At 46.8% G+C, this 21,684-nt stretch overlaps 2 protein-coding genes across 2 annotated transcripts in view; both read right to left on the bottom strand.

The window, feature by feature from the left end:
- The window catches only part of LOC1273593 (choline O-acetyltransferase), a 37,453-nt gene extending 17,069 nt beyond the window's left edge, over window positions 1-20,384 (bottom strand). The window contains exon 1 of the mRNA XM_312586.6: window positions 20,250-20,384. The gene's annotated coding sequence lies outside the window, so the exon portion shown is untranslated. The remainder of the gene's footprint in view (window positions 1-20,249) is intronic.
- On the bottom strand, window positions 3,039-20,390 carry LOC1273594 (vesicular acetylcholine transporter). Its single transcript, XM_061647813.1, has 2 exons — window positions 20,250-20,390; window positions 3,039-7,462 (listed from the first exon to the last, which is right to left on the bottom strand). The coding sequence occupies exon 2, from the start codon at window positions 6,919-6,921 to the stop codon at window positions 5,146-5,148; it is 1,776 nt and encodes a 591-aa protein (XP_061503797.1). The 5' UTR covers window positions 6,922-7,462; window positions 20,250-20,390; the 3' UTR covers window positions 3,039-5,145.
- Between the last annotated feature and the right edge of the window lie 1,294 nt (window positions 20,391-21,684).

Here is a 21,684-nt window from a genome sequence, read left to right as displayed (position 1 = left end):
GCAAACCATTTGCCTGCCCACAATTGTACAGAGACTTTTATCGACTAAATGTCTTAATTAGCTACTAATAATAATGTTTATAGCATATCTCAGCAACTGGGCTTCCTTAACTACCATGCATACGAAAGCGGGGAGGAAGGTGCAAACGGCGTTCTTCCCATTCCTCTCCCGCCTTGTAAAGCTGCCAAGAAAACATCGTTGTGTCCATGCGTCCAAGCGCTGCGCACACCTTCGCGCAGTGACGGTTTTGCTCAGTATCAGTACGCAAATCAACCAACAGAAGGAACCTTCCGGTAGCACACACTAACGGATTTGGTGGTGGTAGTAAATAGGTAGTAGTAAATATTACACATGACCCGGCCCATTTGACCATCGCTCTTGTTTACTTCTTCCCATACATTTCCCTTTGGAATGGAAAGCTAACGATATGTACACAATATCGGCGAAAGGGGGCATTATCATCTTAATCACTTTTAGGGGAGTTTACTACCCCTCTTCCTCTTAAGAGATTGAGTGTATAAATCAGTTCCGATCGTTTGAACGTATGAAGAAGTGCAAATATTGCAAATAAATACAAGCTGCAAATAAATGATCTTCTACTTAGAAACGATCTCAATAAGAAACAACAGTAGGCCCCGACAGACAGGCCATTGAACCGAGTAATTCACCAATAAGTTTATAATTAGTCACAACTAAGTGTTTATGTGCCACGAAACGATTTGTTTCTAAAAATCAACCACAAAAAATTGAAACAAAAACTGTTATCAACAAAACAGGATCTTTGTTCAGTGAAGACAACAATGATAACGGTTGCGAAAGCATTTCCATGCACACATACATACTTCGAGAAACGTTAGATAGGTTCGTAGATAGGACACTTTACAATATTAACTATAGAAGTTTGCATACTAACAAGTGACTTTTTTTTTTTGGGTTGAAAGTTTCTTCACTGTCTACATACTACATTTAATGCTGGAATACATAGCCCGTCGTGTACATGTGTATGTGTGTTTTGGGGTGTACATTTGTTTATATATATTTATATGTTGTGTGTGTATGTGTTTTTGTTTCATTTATATTTCCACTTACTTTTTCAAAGCAAATGTTTGTTTTTTTTTTTCATAATACTTTTTTTATACACCCACCGACCAAACCGGTGTCGGTTTGGAGGTGTGTAGAGATCGGATAGTTTTGTTTCTCCCTTTCATTTCCGCTACTATTTTGAGTATGTTGTTGTACGCCTTCCATTCTTTTTTATCCATCTCGTGATTATAATGCAATAATACTACACATTCAACAATACAGGGGTTTCACTTAACCACTAAACACGTTTGACTGGTGCAGTGTAAAGGGGACGCCCGGTTAAGGAGTATTAATGTATAATGATGTTGATTCTGTAACTTGTAACGAGTTAGTTAGTGAAGAACATTTATCAGACACGCCGACGCATGGTCGTAGTTGGTATAACACTGGCATTTTGGTTTGGTTCTAGGATAAATGGCGATGTAATATGATGATGTTTGCTCGCATCATTCGATTTACAGTAGCTTTTTTCGAAGGTTTTGCCAAAAAAAAAACGAAATTCATATCTTTCTCTGCTATGTCATTACTCCAACGCAACATAGCAACATATTAAAGAAAATTATGTTTTTCCCCCCTAAACAATTAAACTTCTTTGATGTGAAACGAATTGTTGATTTTCTAAATTGTCTTTGAACAGGTCGAAATATAGCTAGGCACAGGTTAGTTGTAATATTCGTTCGCTCTACCCAGTGTTTTTGTATACATCATTCACATGAAACTAAAACGATGTTTGCGACATTAACACTACTTCAGTGGGTCGCAATTTACGCTCCTGTGTTCGCGCCTGTGGGTTGATTATATTGCTTTTTAGTTGTTCTGTTTTTCGCTTTATCTTATGCTTCCCGCAGGATACAAGCTCCAACCTATGCTCCGATTACCACGATCTTCCGAAAATAATACATACGACTTATACTTAAGTGTCTAATTCGTGGTTTTTTGTTGTTGTTGTTTTGGTCACTACTACCGTAAGAGCTTATAGTATGTTTGCTATTTTTTTGGAATTTTGAATTTCATTCTATCTAGTTGTGATGGTAACGAGCGACATTATCACCACACTACGAAAAACATCCCGAACTGAGTGGATGAGCTCGTCTGTAACGAATTAGGAGGGAAAACAGGAAGGGAGGGGAAACGCAAACAGATATATCAACAACTTTGTGCGCTTTACGTTACGCTACACGTTACACGTACGATGATGAGAATGGTGAGATGGAATAATAGTCGAGTACGGCAACGAATCTGACACCGGAACGTTCCCGTGCGTTGGAAAGGATCGTTCAAATAACACTACTACCTCGCGGGGATAACATTACAGTCCCGCAAACACGCAGGACACCACTAAAGTAAGTCGTGCTGTGGAGCCGCTAGATTGCTTTGCAGCTCAGTTTGTAATCTACAAATGATCATTTACCACCATTTCTCGCCTTGCGTGGTGTTGTCTCACGATCTACCGTCTACTATGGTACATGCTATGGCTCACGTATCGATGCGCGCCACACGGCAGAGCCTACAAAACCTCGTCTGTACTCTCTGTACCCGTAGACGTTCGCGTCCGTTTACGATGAGTCCGGTTTTACTTCTTCGGTTTTTCTAGCAAATGGGCAATGCGGCAACGCTACCTCGGCTACGCCAGAGCTCGTTTTGCGATATGCGGGTATGCCGTGCCGATGGATCCTTTCAGATCTCTCAAGCACACCGCACACCACACACACACGCCGCACATAAACACGCCATACCCTGATGTACTTAAAAAACTAGCATTAATTGTGTTGATTAGTGTGAGTCCCGGGAGTCGTTACCGTTGTAACCGCTTGGGCGAGGTGTAGTAACCTCACCGGCGGATAATGCGGTTGCGTCTTCCGGTTGATAATATATACAAACAAATTAAATCATTTCATACGCCTCTTCCATTCAGGCGCAAGTATGAGTAGCAATGATAGCAAATGCTAGTGTGATTTGCGACAGCCTGCTAAGCTTGCTTGATACATTCGGTACGCTGTGATTTTACGCAAACGATGCAGCACGCAGAGCGTGAGAAGAGCACGTTGACGTTATTTGAATGTTTTCGAAAGAGATGCAAGATAATGTAAAAAAAAGTAACGCAATCCTAACTATACTCCCTTTGCAAGAAGAGTAAATACACTGTGAACTTTGGTTGGGAGAAAAAGTCTTTGCTTAACGTTTGACGTAAGCAAAACTGAAATAATATACATACGATTGATACGCTGATTCGTGAACAGAAGTCGTGTTCTATTTATCGGTAGCATTTGCTTGCACACCTATACTTGCCAGTCTTACGGGATAAAGTTTATCGTTTGCCTATCTGTACGGTCCTCCGAAGAGCCCTGCTGCTGCTGGTTGCTCTTTAATTTGCTCGGTTCAATTGCATTCGTTTACACGATCGGCCTGCTCCAACAATGCTGGCACGGTAGGGCACAAGCCGCCAGCCCGATCGCTCTGATATGATTGTGATAATTGTTCCTATAATCTATTCCACCTTCTCGATTTGATATAGTACGCAGACGCATGAGGGGGAGAAGGTAAAAGGACGAGAGTTGTAAAGCATGATCAGTGTATAATACATCCAAACTCTAATAGACTTCGTTTTTCGGTGCGCTGTTCAGCTGGCAGAGGGACTTTCTAAACTTTACACAATAGCTGAGCGTGTATGAAAGATAAATATGAAAAACGTTAATACATCTTTTGTCCAAGGTTTGTACGCTCTTCCATTCCGACTAACCCATTTCGTTAAGTGTGTGTGTAAATGTAATACCGTAATAGATATACGTGAGTAAGTATAGGTTCGTGTTTCGCTTCACTTTACACATGTTACCGAGCAGCACCGGGAAGGGCAGTAGTGGCGTGCGGTTTTGAAAACCTACACCTCGGTCCTCCTGGTTCCCCTGGTGCTGCCGGTTACTGCCACCGAACTGCGAACGAACTGTAAACTATTTTAATTGATACCATTAGAGACTTTCAGGTCAGGAGGCGGCTAGATGGTGCTGCCGGAACTGGAACCTACCCCAGCACATGGTGGTGCGGTGGTCTGCTCCACCTGCAGCAGCGCATCCTGCAGCAACCAACGCAACGCAACAACGTGTTTTCATTGATGAGCGTACCCGTTTTGCGTAATGCGGTGTACAAGGAAAACTTAATGTACAGAGTACAGCCCCGCCGCGTACGTGCGATAGGTGCAAGATAGGCGGGGTTTTGGAAAATTGAATAGCAGCAACGTAGCAGAGTGCTAATCCTTACGTGTCTAGGCATGTTTTGTTTCTGTTTGATATGCACTAAAACTATATCTAGAGACTGTGAGTGAGATCCCGCCACGTACATCCCCTGGGCACTGGGTCTCTCGCGGGAAGGCATGCTCGGGAGGGGTTTGATGCCCTCTCGATGCCCTCTCGAGACGCCAGAGCGCCAGGTGCCAGGTGCCATATACGGATGGTGCCACATCGCTTAATACTACTACTAATAATACAAGGGATATAATAACTCTTCCACTATATAATATCACTTTTTGGTAAATTCAGGCGAGCACGAAGCTCTGATATGTATCGTTACCTTGGTTGTGTCTTATGTTAGTGAGAATGCTGAACTGAAGTCGTGTAAACAACTAAAATGTTCTCCAGTTGAGCCGCGTGCCAAAACCGGCCCATCTCGGACGGATGCCGCACGAAAGCCGTCTCCTTGCACCCGAATAGAACGTTACGCTTGTGGTTGATATGTCTACGATATTGATGCAATTCGAACCGACCTGTGGGATCCCCCTGGGCAATGGACCGATCGGCACGCGTATCCACCGGAGAATTACCTTACTCCTAGGTTCTAGATCTATACTGTCGTTTCGTCCTATATGTCATGCGTGTTGCAGCAATTGATCTGCCGTAGATCGTCCTTTTCCTGGAAACGGTGAGGTGATCACCATGATGTGCCTTAAATACAGCCCCATTAAGCGAAGCATAACAACAGTTAACCGATCGATAGCGTTACAGGGGCGCTACCGTCTGCCAGCCACTGGCACACTACGATCAGACGCTTTAACGCTTTAGCATTGCGGCTTTAGAAGCCCTGCCGGAATGGATTCGAGATCCTTGGTTGTGCCGGTTGCTGCTGCTGCTGTTGCTGCTGCTGCTGCTGCTGCTGTCCTGAAGATTCCCCATGTCGGAAGGGATTTGCAACCGGCTGGGGCTGCTGTGGAAGATGTCTCGGGGCTTGTTGCTGCTGCTGCTGATAGACGCTGCCACCCTGTTCCTGATATCCCGGTTGATAGTTCTGATATCCACCCTGCTGCTGCTGCTGCTGTTGATAGCTACCGTTCTGCGAGTACCCTTGATCGATGTTAGTCTCCTGCTGGTAGTTGCCATCGTCCGTTTGACGCCCGTACTCGAGATGGTTCTTGTACTCCTCGCCCACCATCTGCTGATCGTGCATCGTGTACGTCTGGTACTCCTTCGTCGGTGGATCGCCCATCAGCACGTTCGCCTCGTTCTCGAAGTGCTTAAAGTCGTAGATGTTGCGCAGGTAGTACATCACCGGGGCGTACAGCAGGTTCGAGAACGCGATCAGGAAGTTGAGTGCGGTGAAGCCGATCGCTTCCACCACGCCGCCCGCAATGATCGGCCCGACGGCGTACGCCAGCGAGTACGAGATGTCGGCGATCGCGTAGATGCTGCCGTACACCGACACGTACCGTATGTCCACCAGGTAGCCGAGCGTTGGCAACAGCGCCGTATCGATCAGCGCAATGCCGAAGCAGATGCCACAGATCGGTATCATCAGCATGATGTAGGACGAGCTGAACGGGATGATGAAGCAGCAGAGCCCCTCGAGGGCGAGCCCGCCGGCCGCCATCAGCCACTGCTTGTCCGGGTACTGGGCCGCCATCTTGACCGTGATGATCACGCCGAACACGTGCGGGAAGAAGGCGGGCAGCCACACCATACCAATCTTCCAGTTGTCCGTCGTCAGGTTGTCCTCCATCCAGAGCGATATCGTCGGCTCCAGGAAGGCAAGCGCCACGTTCGACATCATGAGCGCGCCGGCACAGACGGCAATGTACGGGTCCATTAGCAGGCGCCAGATCGGTACGGACGGGGCTCTCACCTCCTGCCGGTCGGCCAGCTGCTCCTTGATCGGTTTCATCACGAGCAGCAGCATAAACCCGTCGATCAGCGATATCAGCGCCAGGATGACGAACGGCACCTCCTTGCCGGCGAACTGGTACAGGGCGCCACCGAACGGGGGCGCCACCAGACAGCCGAAGCTGATGAACGCCAGCGCAATGCCGAGTGCCTTCGTACGCTCCGCTTCCTCCGTGAACCGATCGGCAATCATGGCCAGCCCGGACGTGTCGGCAAAGGCGGACCCGACGCCCTGCAACGAGCGGGCAAAGAACAGCATGCTGTAGCTGCGCCCGCACGCAAACACCATCGTGGACAGGAACATGATGATCAGCCCCACCATCATCGGCAGATCGTAGCCGATCCGGTCGATCAGCGCACCGGAGAACGGGTTCACCATCAGCTGCACGATCGCTTTCGAGGCGAACAGTATGCCGGTGGCCGAATCCTGCCCGTGGTGCGAATGGGTGTGCGGTGTGAAGACGGTGGTCGGCGCACTCATGTTGTACGGTTCCTCCGGGCCCCAGGTGCCGATGTAGCGCAGGTAGTCCGGTATGATCGGCACGATCACCATGTACAGCATGTTGTCCAGCAGCAGCGCGATCGAGACGATGACGAGAATCAGCTTGCGCTGCGACTGCGGTTCCTTCACCTTCGTCCAGAAGATCTCCTTCACCTCGCTCGGCTCGAGATTAATAATCGGTAGCGGTGCCATCTTGTGTTGCGCTACGTCTTTCCTGTCCGGTGTTGGCTACTACTGTATTGGAGATCTTGGACTCCGTATATCTCTACTCTGAACTTCTGCACGTATGATGATGATCCTTACCCGGTAGATCCACCTGTTATCCTCTACTATGTAGAGAAGGGTATGTGTTCGAGTGTTTAGGCACTGCTGCTGCTGCTGCTGATCGTGATCGATGTCAGCCTCAAACGTACACCTCTGGTTTGGTCGGGCTGCTGCTGATGCTGCTGCTTCTGTTGATCACACATCTGCTGGAGCATGTCGTGTGTGATGCGCTGTGTGTGTGTCCGAGTCTGTGTACCAGCGTGTGTTCTAGTCAGTGGCCCGTATCTAGATCACAACCGACGCGATGGGCTACGCATCTTCTCTCTACATCTCTTGCAATAATGGGGGGTGGGGGGCTCTTCTCCGACTTCCGCTTAATGTACACAGAACAGACGTGTGTCTTTGCGCTTTGCGGCGGTGGCTTACGTCGCAGGGGGTATACAGTCGTTGTCCAAGGGGTGGCGGCAACCTTGAGAACACAGAAACAATATTTTAATCGTTTTGCTTTGGTGGTTCGATTTAACTTGGCAGTTTCGCGAGGTTGTTGGAGTAAGGAATTGTCCGGCTTTGCCACTGGACTTTGGATGTGCGCCAAAGGAATGCGGACAAGATGGAACTGAACATAAGAGCAAGGAGGTATTAACTGTGTAGGTATTTGAGCGGTACCGTTTTTGTTTTTAAAAATAAGGCATATGGTTTAGGTGGCAATGTCCCCGAGACGGGACACACGCACCGGGGCAAAGTTCAATCGCAATAGTGTGTTTTTGTTTTATTCAATCACTTTTAATGCAATAGCAGCGATTTAACGAAAGAATCGAACGAACAAAAAAACAAAAAAAATCTCACAAACAATACAACGAAATCGGTTTGGATAATTGTTTTAGGAAACGGAAGCAGAACCAAAAGTTGGGAAAACGAAAAAAACAAAACACATAAGACAACGGAAACAAATCAACAACCAACGGCAAAGCAAGTGAATGCTTCGTACCATCTCTGTTCAGTTTCGACGACCGCTTGAAGGTTGCCATCGGAGGTGTAATGTACGCGCGTATTTAAATTATGAACTCGAGCTTGTTCGGGGAGCTTGTTTGTTGCGATCGATTTTCCACACACAAGCGGTACCACACATACAGCGGCCGGTTTCGTTTATATTCGCTCTGTTTCATTTCATTTCATTTGCTTTTTCGTGTTATGTTTCGATCGAAAATGTTGTTTCTGTGCTGTTCAAGGATGCGCCACGCAGCAAAGATCTTGCGGAAGTTGTTCCCAGGCTCTGGTTAAACATCTCTAAGCTTCTGCTTGCGTTTAGCCGGTGTATTTGGATGTCGCGTCTGTGTCTGCGTTTGTGCCGTATGGCCGACGTGCGCTGAGGGGAGAGTGGGGGGGTTGGGGAGCACGCCGCTAATGGGTTCACTAATGAAATTACTCTGAATTTTGAAGGAACTACTACTCAGGGGCCCACCGCCAACGGTGGGAGGCAGGCCGTAATGGCAATGGCTGACCGGTCGGTTTGGTTTGGGTAATTAGAAGATGTAAGTGATGGTAATGATTTGACAATCAACCCATTACAAGCGAGCGGCTGCGATAGGTCGATCGGTCGGTCGGTCGGTTGGTCGGTCGGTTGGTTCGTTCGGTTGACTGCAGTTCGGTCAGCTACCTCACGTCTGCTAGTGTCGCCATACGTCATCGGCCGCGTATAACCTCAATCGATCGAGAAACATGATGGTTTTTTGTTAAAAGAAGAAACAAACAAACAAAAACAAAACAAATCAAAGGCTAACAAAACGGAGAGGCTTACGCTGCAAATCGTAATACAGCCATTCGGAGGGGGAGATTCGGTACGCCAAAACATGTACGCCGGAAACGATAAACGTCAAGGGTAGAGTAAAAACTCAAAAAGGTCCGCACTTGTGTGCTGGAAATACGGGGAAAGAAGATCTACTTTTAATTGTAACCAAATATGATACACAGCTAGAATGGAAAACGAGCAGCAAACCAGGAAGAAATTGAAATGTTCAAAACAAAAGAGAAAAATACAACTGAAAAATGCTGATTTTTTGTTGGCTTTACACTTTACAGCTTTGAGTGTAACGAAACAACTAGCAAACCCTTTGCCTTAAGGACACCGAGACGATAGTCCATAATTAACGTTCGCCACAGCACGACCCCGAATTATTGATCCACCAGTGTAACCTTACACCGCCAAGACCACCAAACGAGTCTATAGGCGCTCGGAGTGTCCTTCCTCAATCAACCGATCGTTAGAAAATTGGCCTCTGCCGCTCAGAGACCTCGAAACCGCCGAGCGAAGACGCCGAAAACCGTCAAGGTAAACCGATTGGCTTCATTACGCTCCAGCCGTTTGGAGAACGGGAGGGGAGGAATGCGTCATTCGTCCACACCCGCATGTGGCCAAATAATTGATTGCCATCAAATATCAGCTCAATCACGAAATCTAATTTGAAATTTCCCCTCATTATTCATTATCTCGGTCCCCTTGGCAAGCGCGCCCCGGTGCTAGAGCTCTCTGCCGCTCACGGTCCACGGCTGCTTCCGAATCGGAACCATATCAGCGCATCAGCATATAATGATGCAAGCAAAGCCTATCATTGTTTCCGGGTTGGTTTTTTTCTGCTCCTCGTGATTTGTTTCCCTTTCCATGTTCCGCAATCGCTCTGGCAACTCCGAACGGTTGGTGTTTGAGCACGACAATAAAAAAAGGATACCAAGAGCACAATCCCGAAGGTTATCATCCCGCTGGCGTGAGGGTGAGAGCGATTTTCCAGCATCCGTACGACCCTCCCCCTACGGTAGGACAGGGAGGTTTTCCGTTTTTGGCTGATTCCTGGTTAGGATATAGTGGCAACAAAATACGCCCAAGCAACGTGCTTTTTGCTATTGACAAAACACACATAATGACTTTATGCCTTTACTGTTGGGCGTCCGCTGCTTGGGCGCGCTTATTCACCCCTGTTTTACTTCGACTTCCATTATTCGCTATATTCCCTGCGGGACGGTTCGGAGCAGCAACGAGCAGCGAAAAAAAAGAGAATGTCTCTTTGCTCCCAGCAGCACAACCTGCCCGGGACGGGGACGATGTTTGCGCGTTTGAAATGTTTGCTTTTTATCTGCTTTGCTGGGGGTTTTCTGCTTTCGTGCTAAGGGGATGATGACAACTTCACCAGGATCAGCCACACAATACTCGTCAAGCAGATGAAAAGTAAACTCGGTCACACTTGTGTACTCCTTGGGGATATTACTGGTACCAGAGTATGCTCTTAAGTTGGGATGACAAAAAGGCGACGATACAAAAAACCAGGAGCTAGTGCACTTAAACACAACAACAATGATGGTGCCTGTCAGTATGGAATTCTGCAAACTCCGTTTTTACTCTAGTGAATTTGCTCACCAATTGCTGCAATGTTCTAATGATTTCCAAAAGATATGACTGAATTAGGCACCTGTCATACACGGTACATGCAAAACCGCTAGTAGCGATGCCTTATTTCACCATCAATCTGGGTCAAATTCCACAAATTCTGTACATATCCGGAGGTACGGAGGGATACATTAGCACCGGCAGCACGGGATGCTTTCGAACGGAACTTCGAACCTTCGAAAGACGTCCACGATGATGAGGCACAAACCAGGGAATGCAGTGTGGAATGTGGCAAGGAATGTTTTATTCATAGACCCAAACGTGACTAATAATAAAGTTAGCCCAATGCTCGGACCGGATCGGTTAGGGTGAAAGCTATTCCTTCTAGTTGCAGCATCCGAGAACGAGGGTGAATCCAGAAGCTGGAAGCGAAACCCCTCTCGTTGCTCTCTACCACCACCATCCCAACAGCCAAACGGTCGCTTCCGTTCGGGGGGGTTTTCCCTCCCAGATTGCTTAGGCAAACTTCTCTGCACATCTCTATCCCCTTATTCGACATCTTCATTGCCGTCGGCGTCGACGGCCATCGGCAGGGCTTCGTAACGTTACCCCTTAGGCTCATTAAATCATTTGCCATGTAACCATCATTGACTACACGTTTCTGGGCAAACAGTAAATTAGCCGTTTTGTTCTTACACTTTCGCCCGCGTGTCTTACCGTTTCGGTCACCCAGTGTAGCTGGGGCACACCCGATAGACAGTGCGATGATAGCATCGCGGCAAATCTTGCCTGCTCGTGTGCTGAGCAGGCAGTTCTCGATCGATATCGATCGTGGAATTAGTGACGAACGACGCTATCCATGTCGCCCATCCACGATGGTTCTGGGCGTGTGGGCGAAGGATTACAACACGCTTTGGCGTGACCACTAATCCTCGGTTTCTTGTAGGTACGGCCATCTTCGGTCGGAGAATGATAGTCGGTGGAGGTGTGGTTTGATTAATGGGAAATTTCAACACCTTACCCATTTGTTTCTGCAGAGGAATAGAATGTTACAAACCACAGACAAGCTGTTTTTTGTTACAAGATACAGAACATTCTTCTTCGTAATAAGACTTCGTTTCTCTATGTTCTTTCCAAACAGAAAAACTTCTGAACAGAACAGTCCAGCTCTCCGGTCACAGCTCGACTCGTGGTCATTACAGAAACTGTCTGTGGCAATTGCTACAAGTGGCGCATTATTGGCGCCTTTCCATAATCCTTCCTTTCTGCACCTGCTTGCGGCGCCGGTGTGTGTTTGAACAATGGAACGTTTCCGGTTGTCACCTTCCACACTAAGCAGCTTTGCCTTCGAATCGAAATGAACAGTACAGTTGTGTTCACGTTTTTTTGTTGCTGTTGTTATGTGCCTCAACAATGCCCGCCTCGGTTGCTCAATTGCCGGCTCAATTTTCAGTGTCTCGTTTTTTTATTTTGTAATCCCCATTGCTAATACTACTACCAACAACAACACACCTCGACAAACGCAACAGCAAACGCAAACGGCGAGAGGAAGATGAAGGTGTATACTAAAGGTTTAAGTGCACGTTCCCGACCTTCCGACGATGGGATTGCAACGGAGTGTGTATCGAGTTTCTTCCCCCCTTTGCTGACGGTAGGGTGCAGCTCTTTGATCTCTGACAGTTGATGACGTCCTTCACAGCAGCTCCCTCTCTGTGTGTGGCTGGCTGGATGGCTGGTACTTCAGATGTTTGATTGTGCTGCCGTGCGCGACTCGTGCTTTCCGCATCGGCCGCAGGGGGGCTAGGCGTAGTATTTGCTCCAGGACCAGAGCAGGGAAGAGAGATGGCAAACAAAATGGCATGGCAACCGGGAGCATGGCCACAGCAAACTGGGCATCGGGAACCGGAAGCGGTACGTACACGGGCAACCGAGCAGGGGCAGGAGGAGATGCTAGCGAAAATATTTGTTCAGAATTAAACCGCCCATGTTGGGATTGTGGAAGTGGTGGGCTGTCTCTCTCTCTCTCTCACACACACCACTCTCGGGTTGGTTTTCGGGGGTGCTTTAATCCAATTGAAAGTGGATGGATGCTCGGCACGACCGTTCCTGGCGAACGTGTGACCCCCGTTGGAATGGAACAAACGCCAGCAACTGCGTGCCAGGGCGTCTGCTTTCGGAAAGGTGCGCCAACCCTCGCCGTTTTTGGGCACTGGCCTTCGCGCGCATGCTAGAGCGTAGGGTAGGAATCGGAGCAAAACCGATCGATACGGCTACACGGTTGCGTTCCGTTCCGTTCCGAGCCCGGAAGGTGGCGGTAACGCTGGACCCAATTAGGATAATGAGCGAGGTACGGAAATAAACCGACACGTTTACGTTAGACCTGCCAGGAGGAGCCGGAGGTGGGTGCGTGGAAGCAAATGTATATATTTGAGTTTTCCTGCTCTTCTAGCCGCGTCTGTGGTACGGTAGGGTAACTTTAAAGCAAAATGTTGTTTCTAGCGTTGAATGTTTGTGTACGGTGCCAGTTCTGTAGCAAGTTGTGAAGTCTTTTAAAGCATGAAATTGATGGAAAATACAAAAAAGTGTGCGTTTATCTGCGTTACAAACCCGATATTGGTGAGCTAGGCATCGCGTGAGAGTTACACCATCTGGCGCGTTCCGGAGCACATAAGCAGTAAGAAAAATCGATTATTTTTTTGGGCAGGTTTTCTACAAACAGCACGAAGATGTGCTATAAAAAGAAACTAGGATGCACACTAACATTGCCACTTCCCTCCTAACCACCTTTAGTGAATGTGTGCAATTGACCTCGTAAATCTTCGCCCTTCTCGCCTGGAGTGCCTGTAGGCGTTACTCTTCCTTTCTTTTGTGTGACATGCTACGAGAGCTGTTCTTCAATGTAGAAGAATAAAAAAAGAACTTTCTTCTCCATCGGCAAACATTCACCTGCGGTGAGGGAAAACCAACCCCCAGATCATCTTACAAGTCTTGGGGCCATAACGTTCCCAGTTGTTTCTTGGTTGTGAGATATTCTTTTCGTTCGCTCCAATTCTACGAGGCCTCCGTGTGTGGGTCGAATTAATCGAACGGCTCTCCGCTTCGTGGCTGCGTGTGCCAGCGTCATTAAGAAGGTTGAATGAAAAACTAGCCCGCAAGGATCGCTTCACCCGCCTCGTTCGTCCTGGCGTTCTAATGACATTGCCCAGTGTGTGTGTTTTGTTTGTTGCGTTTCAACATGACGTAAAACATGGCAGCATTGTACTTATTTAGTTCGCTGCAGTGTGTGTGTGTCAGTGTGTATGGGTATTAGAGGCATTAGTTTTGTTCTTTTCTCTTTGTAGAGCTTGGTCGCAGTACAGTTTAACCTTTGATTGCGTACTCGAGTGTTTTTCGAGTGCTTAATGACCGTGCGTGTGTGTGTGGGTGAGCATGAGAGAGAGAGAGGGTTGTAATAATGACGCCACGGTACATTGTCGGTCGTCATTAAGTAGTCACGAGTGAGGTTAAGTGTCCTTCACAGCAATTCATCGATTAAGGGGTCGTGAAGCGAAATAAGCATGAATGGAAATCGTGTTCATTCTAATAGGATGTTTTTAAAGTCAACCCCTCCGACAGTAGGCGTTTGGGGAAGGCGTGATATGGATAAAACCATTTTTCATGATTGCTGAGAAACTTGCCCCGAAATAAATGTCAACTGCAAAACTTTTGCATTTCCGCCAGCCGGATGTAATTTCTAAGAGGTAAACTATTGACCTTTCTACGGGTTCTACGACGGGTTCGTTTTATTTGCTTTGAACAGCAAGATGCAAGATGTCGTGCGAAGAAGAATTGGTGTTCTTTTGAGGGTGTTAAGATTAATCTTTCTGCTGGCTCGATAAACGAAGCCGAGACGAGAAAACGAGCTCGCCGGTCTTTGCTTCAATTCTCCCCCATGGAAAGGTGCACCGCGGAGAGGTGGAAAAATCGATTGCAATCTTCCGGCAAAAAGGAGCGAACAAACAACACACACACACGTACACACGTACACCCGCCGGGAAGTTGTTGAAGGAAAAATTCAACCAAAACCAAACCCTCCAACACCTACCATTCGTCGACCCTACCTAGACAGCGGAGCAAAAAGAAAAAAAAATGAAAAGAAAATGCCGTACTCGCCACGGTACGGTCTCTATCATCAGCCCCCGGAGCGGTTGGTTGCCTTTCGGTCCTGTTTTGAAGGGACCGCGACTGGTTTGTGCTGTGTAGCTTGTTCACCAAACCAAAGAGGGGAAGAAGTTATGGTTTGTGAATTATTTAACAACATTCGTGTGAATATTTTATGAGCAAAACATAAGGTAAATATGGACGAAATAAGCCCTACCGGCAGAATGGAGCTGAGCGGGTGGGCAAACGTACGGTGTGCCTGAACGAAGCCGCTTTGCCGGCGGGAGAATGAAGCGAGGGTGGGTTCTATCCACGGTGGCGGTGGAAAAATCAACCCTCGTCGTTGGGAACCGGGACCGGTTGGTCTGGAGTGTGGTCTGGAGGCGGAAAGGCTGAAAGGCTCGTATCCTGCGCGTCCAGAGTTGGCCCGGGCTGCCGAATGTCCCGGTAATCTCCCCCGGGGGTACGTTTTCAAATTCAAGTGCGCCCGGAATGTATAAAATTGTAATACAATTTCCATCTGCAATTGTGACTGACACGGCTCACGTAAAGAGGGGCGAGCCCCGTCAGCGTCGGGTCGTGTCAGAAACTGTAGCGAACGGTTTGTTGCTCGGTCGCAACACGAGCGACGATTATTGCTGCCTACGAGATAGAGTGAGAGAAAGAGAGAGAACTAACGCAGGAAAAAAGGAGGGAAATGAGTTGGTGGTGGTGGTGGCGGGAGGAGTTCTAATTTTCTTTCTTTCTATTCATTTCAACCCTCCAGGTTCTAGAACGCGGCTGAATTGCTGAAGGGCTCGTCCGAATGTGAACTAGTGCAACCGCGCTCACAGGTGAACAGAAAGGGCAACCAGTTCAGTGATGTGAGGAAAATTGATAAATTTCCTGTAGGACAATGCAGAGGAAATTGTGAAACGATATTTCAGTTCTCGGAAAGCCAAAGTCGGCTTTGCTTGAGGATTCAAGCAAATGTGAAGTGTGTGTGTGCGTGTTTTTGTAAATTGAAAATTTAAGTTGATTTGTGAAGAAATAGCTTTTTTGAATTTCTAAACATTATAAAATTATACCTGCCTGACATAACAGAGAAATGGTATTAAATTGCAAAGCACTTTTTCGCACATCAGAACCAAATGTTAGTCAATGTTAAATGTAAAGAAAATCAAATAAAACGTATACGCCACTTTAGAATAAAATTTATGATTACAACTTTCAATCTCACAACATAAAACCAACACGGGCAAGAAGGCATCAGTTTTGGACAGAATAAAATTAAAAACGTAATAAGCAAAGCTCATCAAAACGTTGCTAATGGAAAACATTCATCCTTGCCCGGGCAGCAGATTGCTCCAAACACCGAGCAAATAAATCGACTGTCCCTGCTGACCTTCCGTTCATTACGGGCAATCCTCAATTACTTCATTTACCATGAGAGGAAGGTGATGTGATGTTGAAAGAAAAATGATATCATTATCGAACGCCCAATTTAGACGCTGCTCCATTGCGGGTTCGTCGCTTGTTTAAAATTGGACCTTCCTTGCCGGTTTTCAGCAAACGAGCCAAAAAACGAGCCTCCCAATCCATTATCTTTTGCCCTGCGTTAGAGAATTATGATTTGTTGCTGTTGCGGATCGGTATCATCTGATAATGGTGTCATGGGTCGAGGGATAAATTCGCCTCCGAAAGACACTTTACGTGTTGGTCGCAGATGACGCACAGCAAATTCAAACCATTATCGAACGGGTAGGCGTGCGCGGCTGGGTGTCACAGCATCTGGTAAAGTTTCCACACTTTCCACACCGTTTGCAGCACTTAGCAGTGTTGTATCGATCGCGCTGGTGTGGCGAGACCCCACGTACAAACCCCGCACGTACACAGACACAGGATAACATACACAAACCAGCACACATACATCAAACATTGGGGAAGGAAGCAGTTGGGTAAGCAGTTGTAAAACATCCCCAGTTGTTTAGATAAGACATCCGGTTGATACAATCATAATAACACCACAGCGAGTGTGTTGGTGACAAAAGGAAGAAGCTGCCCAAATCCCAACCAAACCAAACAAAAAAAATCCCATCCCTTCTCGCGGTTTGAACGGGCGTTTAGGGTGGGGTAGGATGGTAGGACCGAAGGAAACCATTGCCCAAGTGGTAATGGCAGTTGGATAAAGGTTTGTATCGGGCATTGTCTACAAGCAGCTCGGGGTTTCCCTCGTCTTTGCTGGCGAAGACACGAACACGAGCGGGCCGTGCGGGTGTGATAAACGCAAGACGAATTGTGATGTCAAAACAAAGTATAATAAAGGAATTATAATGATGAAATATCGCCTCCCACCGTGCCCGTTTCATTGTCTTTTAGTGGTGCTGCTGCCCTGCAACTTAAATGCCGCACCGTGGCCCATGGTAACGCGCCGATGTTCCGTGCGAGCACAAAAGTTGTCCTCCGTGCGCTGTAATGGCGGGGGGAGTTTTCCCTGCTTAAAGTTAAGGGGAGCGGCACAAAATGAGTTTTTCCCCGAGGGTGCCCCGGGATGCGCATTTCGTCCCGGGGTTTTTATTCGCTAGGATTTAAAATAACAACAGCGATAAAACCGAAGACTGCCGGCGAAAGGGAACCGAGGGAGAGAGAGAGAGATAGAGAAGTGGTAGGCTGAATCCCTGTTTCTCGGCGCTACTAACGCGAGGGAAAACAGGGCGATTGGCCCTAATCATTGTCACTGGTACGGAAGGTGCTGTGGCGGTATTGGTGGGTGTGTTTGCATACCGTTTCAAGCGAGCTGGCGCTGAAATTGAGTTAAGCCAGCGAGACGAAAGCCGGAACGTAATGCTGTAGCAAGCTGTAAGTTGTTTTCGTGTTCGTTGTTCTTTAGGGGGAGATTTTCGTTATTTGCGAGTGTTGCGTGCATGTCGGGGCTTTGCCGGGGATTCGATCACAGTGCAGCTTAAGCAGTTGCGGTCGTGTTTGGATTTTACATTCGTTATGGTAAATTATCGCTTTGATAGGGAGCAAAAATCGAATGTCGGATTGTTCGGGAACAACCAACCAATCCAATTGAAGTGAATATGGCGGGTTTGGATTACAGTACTTGACCTTTGGCCTATTCACCTGTAAGATGTTAGATTTAAACCATTAAACCAAACCAAACCATTAAAAATAAGCAAATGATCTTTCTTAAAACCGACAAAAATATTGAAATATCTTCATCTTCCATATTTTATGAACGAGGCAAACAACAAGATCAAGCTATGGCTTTAATGCAATGGACTCTGCACATTTTAGTTGAAATTTTGGAAAACACGCATTGAAATGAAATTGAAACATAGTATACGAGTTTCTATGTTTCTATTTCAAACTAGTGCTTTGAAAAAAAATTTACGCTTTATGCATAATGTCACGTTTTGCGAAAAATAATTCTTCTGTCTTAAATAAAAAATAAGCATTTGGGGTGGTCCCATGGTACAGTCGTTTACTCGAGCGACTCAATAACAAGCCCGCCATGAGTTCCAGCCCCAAAGAGGGGACCGTCCCTCTGTAGCAAAGATAGACTATCCGGCTGCGTGGTAATGAATTAAGTTTCGAAAGCCTGTACAGGCCGGCATGTTCGTGTAGGACGTTACGCCAAATATTAGAAGTATTCTGCCGAAAACTGGTACAGTTATCCTAGTTTATATGGCATCTTTGGGACATTAAAATCCTTGTGTTTACAATTATCGTACGGCAATATAAGAGCACCAAAATAAGGTATATTTAGAATGACCACAACATTGTCCTTCAAACATTGAAATAAACTTTAAAAACTTTTAAGAGCCGAATTGGCGATATTTTTTCAAAAACCTTGTCGTTCCTTATGATTTCGTTATCCTTTTTTAAATAAAATTATCACAATCTACATCATGAAACTGTCTATATGGGGGACTGACTATTGTATTCACTGAATAAATGGTTGCCTATTAATCTCAAGAGAACTCGCACCATTCGACTTTTCACATAAAAGAGCAAACAATTATTTATGATATAACCTGCCTTTTTTAGGTTAAAACGTGTTTGGTTTGATTTTTTACAATTTGATCGATAGTATTTGGTGATAGTATTACCTCTTCGTAGTATTTGGGGCGTTAAATTGTATGACGCTAGGAAATTGTTTTTGAAAATCAAACGTATTGCATCACTAGTTCTTTGGAACCTGAAGACATCTGATAATTATGACTGACAACATTCACTCATTCGAATAATGTCTACAGTTTCATTTTGATCATCATGGTTTAAAACAATACTAGCAGTATGTTATTATGCAACCATTCCACGAAGCTATGCGCTCCACTTACACGTTTCGTTTTACATTGGTTTTTTTTGCTCCATGAAAACCAACATTCACTGCTACACAAATTACTAGCCAACGTGACTAACACACCTACGCCCCTTCGCGGCTCTAGTAAAACGCATCGATTCGAAGGATATCGTCGTACAAGAAGTTTACATAGTGGTGTTGAAAAAGGTGCAAAAAAATGGAGCGCCAAGTGAAGTGTTGCTGAGAAGTAAGCCAGGTGTGTGCGACTGCTTCCAACCATCCGTGAAATAGGTAACGTTTATAGTGAAAAAAGGATTACACGAAGCGTGTGTGAGCACGGACGAGATGCAATGAAGCGACGGATGGCGGCTTCACATCGGTATAAACACACACCTGCACACCAACACGAATCAAACACGGCTCTTCAGGAGAGAAAACGCTACTCTTCTTCCTCTCAGCTTCCGCTCTTCTTCCGCTCTTACTCCCATGCCCAAGCTCACAAACACACACACACGCGCGTGGCTCACTTTGATTAAGAATATGTATCCCCCAGCTATCCGTGCTGTGTGTGGTGAGTCGCTGCTTGGCACAGGGGCAAACGGAAATACCACTACAGGTGTAAAATGTGGAGCGAAAAGCTTTTTGGGGCCAAGAATGAGAATGAGAGCTTTCTCGTGTCCAATGTGTATGTGTATGTGTGTGAGTGGGAGACAAAAATGGATTCCCCCTCAACGTGCAATTGGCCGCCATTTTGTTTGTGAAAATTCACAAAAATGTTGCTGTATCGTGGGAAAAATTAAACGACTAAAATGCTAAGAGTTGCATGTATTTTCTCGTTTATGGCTTGAAATTGCAATTATCTCATCAATATTCCACCATCCCCCAAAAAATCAAAATAGACCATAACGAGTTGATGGGGCAAATTATGTTTGGGGGGAGTAAGTTTTTGTACGAGGACAACCCTACCTAGAGTGCAACCGATCTAAAGACGCACAAACGACTTGGGATGTTTTAATAGAATTAGCAGGGAAAGAAGCATCCCTGCGACTTGCCGCAACACCGAACAAACCCACACACTGTGCGGCCTCTTCGGTGAGGAGTTTGGTAAGAAAATTACATTAGGACCTCGTTCTCACGCGAGCCCTAGCGCAATGTGCGTCCTGCCCGACTTGCCGCTCCACGTTCAGGGGAAAATGTAATTACGTAATTGTTTCTCGTTGTCCCATTACGCGGTGTACGATACCGTCGCGCGAGCTTTTGAGCTCCATTTCAGTGAAACGTGATGGTATGTGAAATCAAACGGGTTTACAAAAAAAAGTATAAGAAGATACCCGAAAAGAAATGAAAATAAAAACGGTACGCTGGAAGGGATTTGAAGGAAAAGGGTTTAGGTTTCGATGGGTGTGGGGTGGTGATCCGGGGGAAGGGAGCGGTACAGTGGCCACCTACCTGTGTCGGGGATGGAAACGCTGGTCAGCCGATTCGAGAGGAACCCACGGATGTTGGTGACCACCTTCTGGGGCGACCCGGTGGCCCCGAACAGCGAGCTGCCTAGTTTGGAGAGCAGGGCGTTCGTTTGCTCGCCCGCTGGTGCGCTGCCGCCGTCGCCGGATGACGCCACGGTCACTTGTTTTGTCGCTTCGGTTGGGTTGTGCGCTGACCACTGGCCACTTCTTGCCGGAATGCAAGATCTCTTTTTCTATTTGCTTCTCTTTTGTTTCACACAAGCACCACCTTTTGAGCCTTTCGGGTAAGCCTCGCGCACACACACACTCTCTCTCTCACACTGCACACACTGATCGGTGAAATTTCCGTGATTTTTTTCTACCCCGGTTGCGTCCACACCTCCACCCGTGGGTTGTCTGCAAATCGGTCTCGGCTTTGGTCGAATTTAATATCCCCGCCCCGAACACTGCCTGCGAGGAGGACACCGCCACACACTATTGCTCTGCGCGCGTTGTGGATTGTTGAGGGTTTGCAAATTGACAGGAAGAGAAATGAAAACCAGTGAGTACTAGATCAAAAGGCAAATGCAATGCTGACATTTGACAGTATTGTTTAAATTTTTTTTCAAAAAAGGGAGTTGAATTCTCCACTTTGGCCGTGAGTTTTTTGTTGCACTTTTTCACAGTTTGCTACATTATTTCCATTTAATTTCGTCCTGATGCTCCAGAGCACACACACCGTTCTTTTCCCACGATATGTCCCACCGAAGCGCCCTAACCTTTGCTGAGAAGGTTTCCACTGGGTGGTTAAAACAGTCCCAGCTAAAACCACCCTTCACTAACCAGAAGAAACCTTCTCAGCAAAAAAAAAAGAAAAGAAGAAAAAAAAACACCTAAACCACCGGGGATACTGACCACCACCGCGTTCGATCTGGTCCGCAGCGAACGTTAGTACATTCTAGCCATGTGCCAGCCGTTCTGGTGCTAGCGAACCCCCAAAAAGTGGCTGCGAGATACGAGGGAAATTCACCACAGCTACCCATACAACTGAGAGCCACACGCATACACACGCATAACGGGAGAGAGAAAGCTACCTTCATAAAGAGAGCGTGCCTGTGAGCAAGCAGGAAGGAGCAGAGCGAGCCAAACGATTATCCTTGCAATGGCAATGTAGTAGTGTAATGTGCTTTCCTCCCCCCGTTTCCCAGGGAACACCAGCATGCTAACTACACACTATGCTCCGTTTTTCACTGAATCGTATCCATCGAACACGCATATCCTTGCAGCAAAGTGCGCAGGTCCTGCAAGGAGGATGGTTTTTCCTCCCTGTTTGTTGCCGGAGTTTTCTCCGGCCAGTTTAGGTTTGCCGAATCGGTTAGCGTTGATTGGTCCGGCCAGCTCGAATGACGTCACAGCCGTGCGTATCGACAAACCCATAA

Source organism: Anopheles gambiae, chromosome 2 (genome assembly GCF_943734735.2).
Source record: "Anopheles gambiae chromosome 2, idAnoGambNW_F1_1, whole genome shotgun sequence".
NCBI lineage: Eukaryota > Metazoa > Arthropoda > Insecta > Diptera > Culicidae > Anopheles > Anopheles gambiae.
The sequence above is the reverse complement of the archived record's forward strand: the minus strand, read 5'-3'. Positions and strand labels throughout refer to the sequence as shown.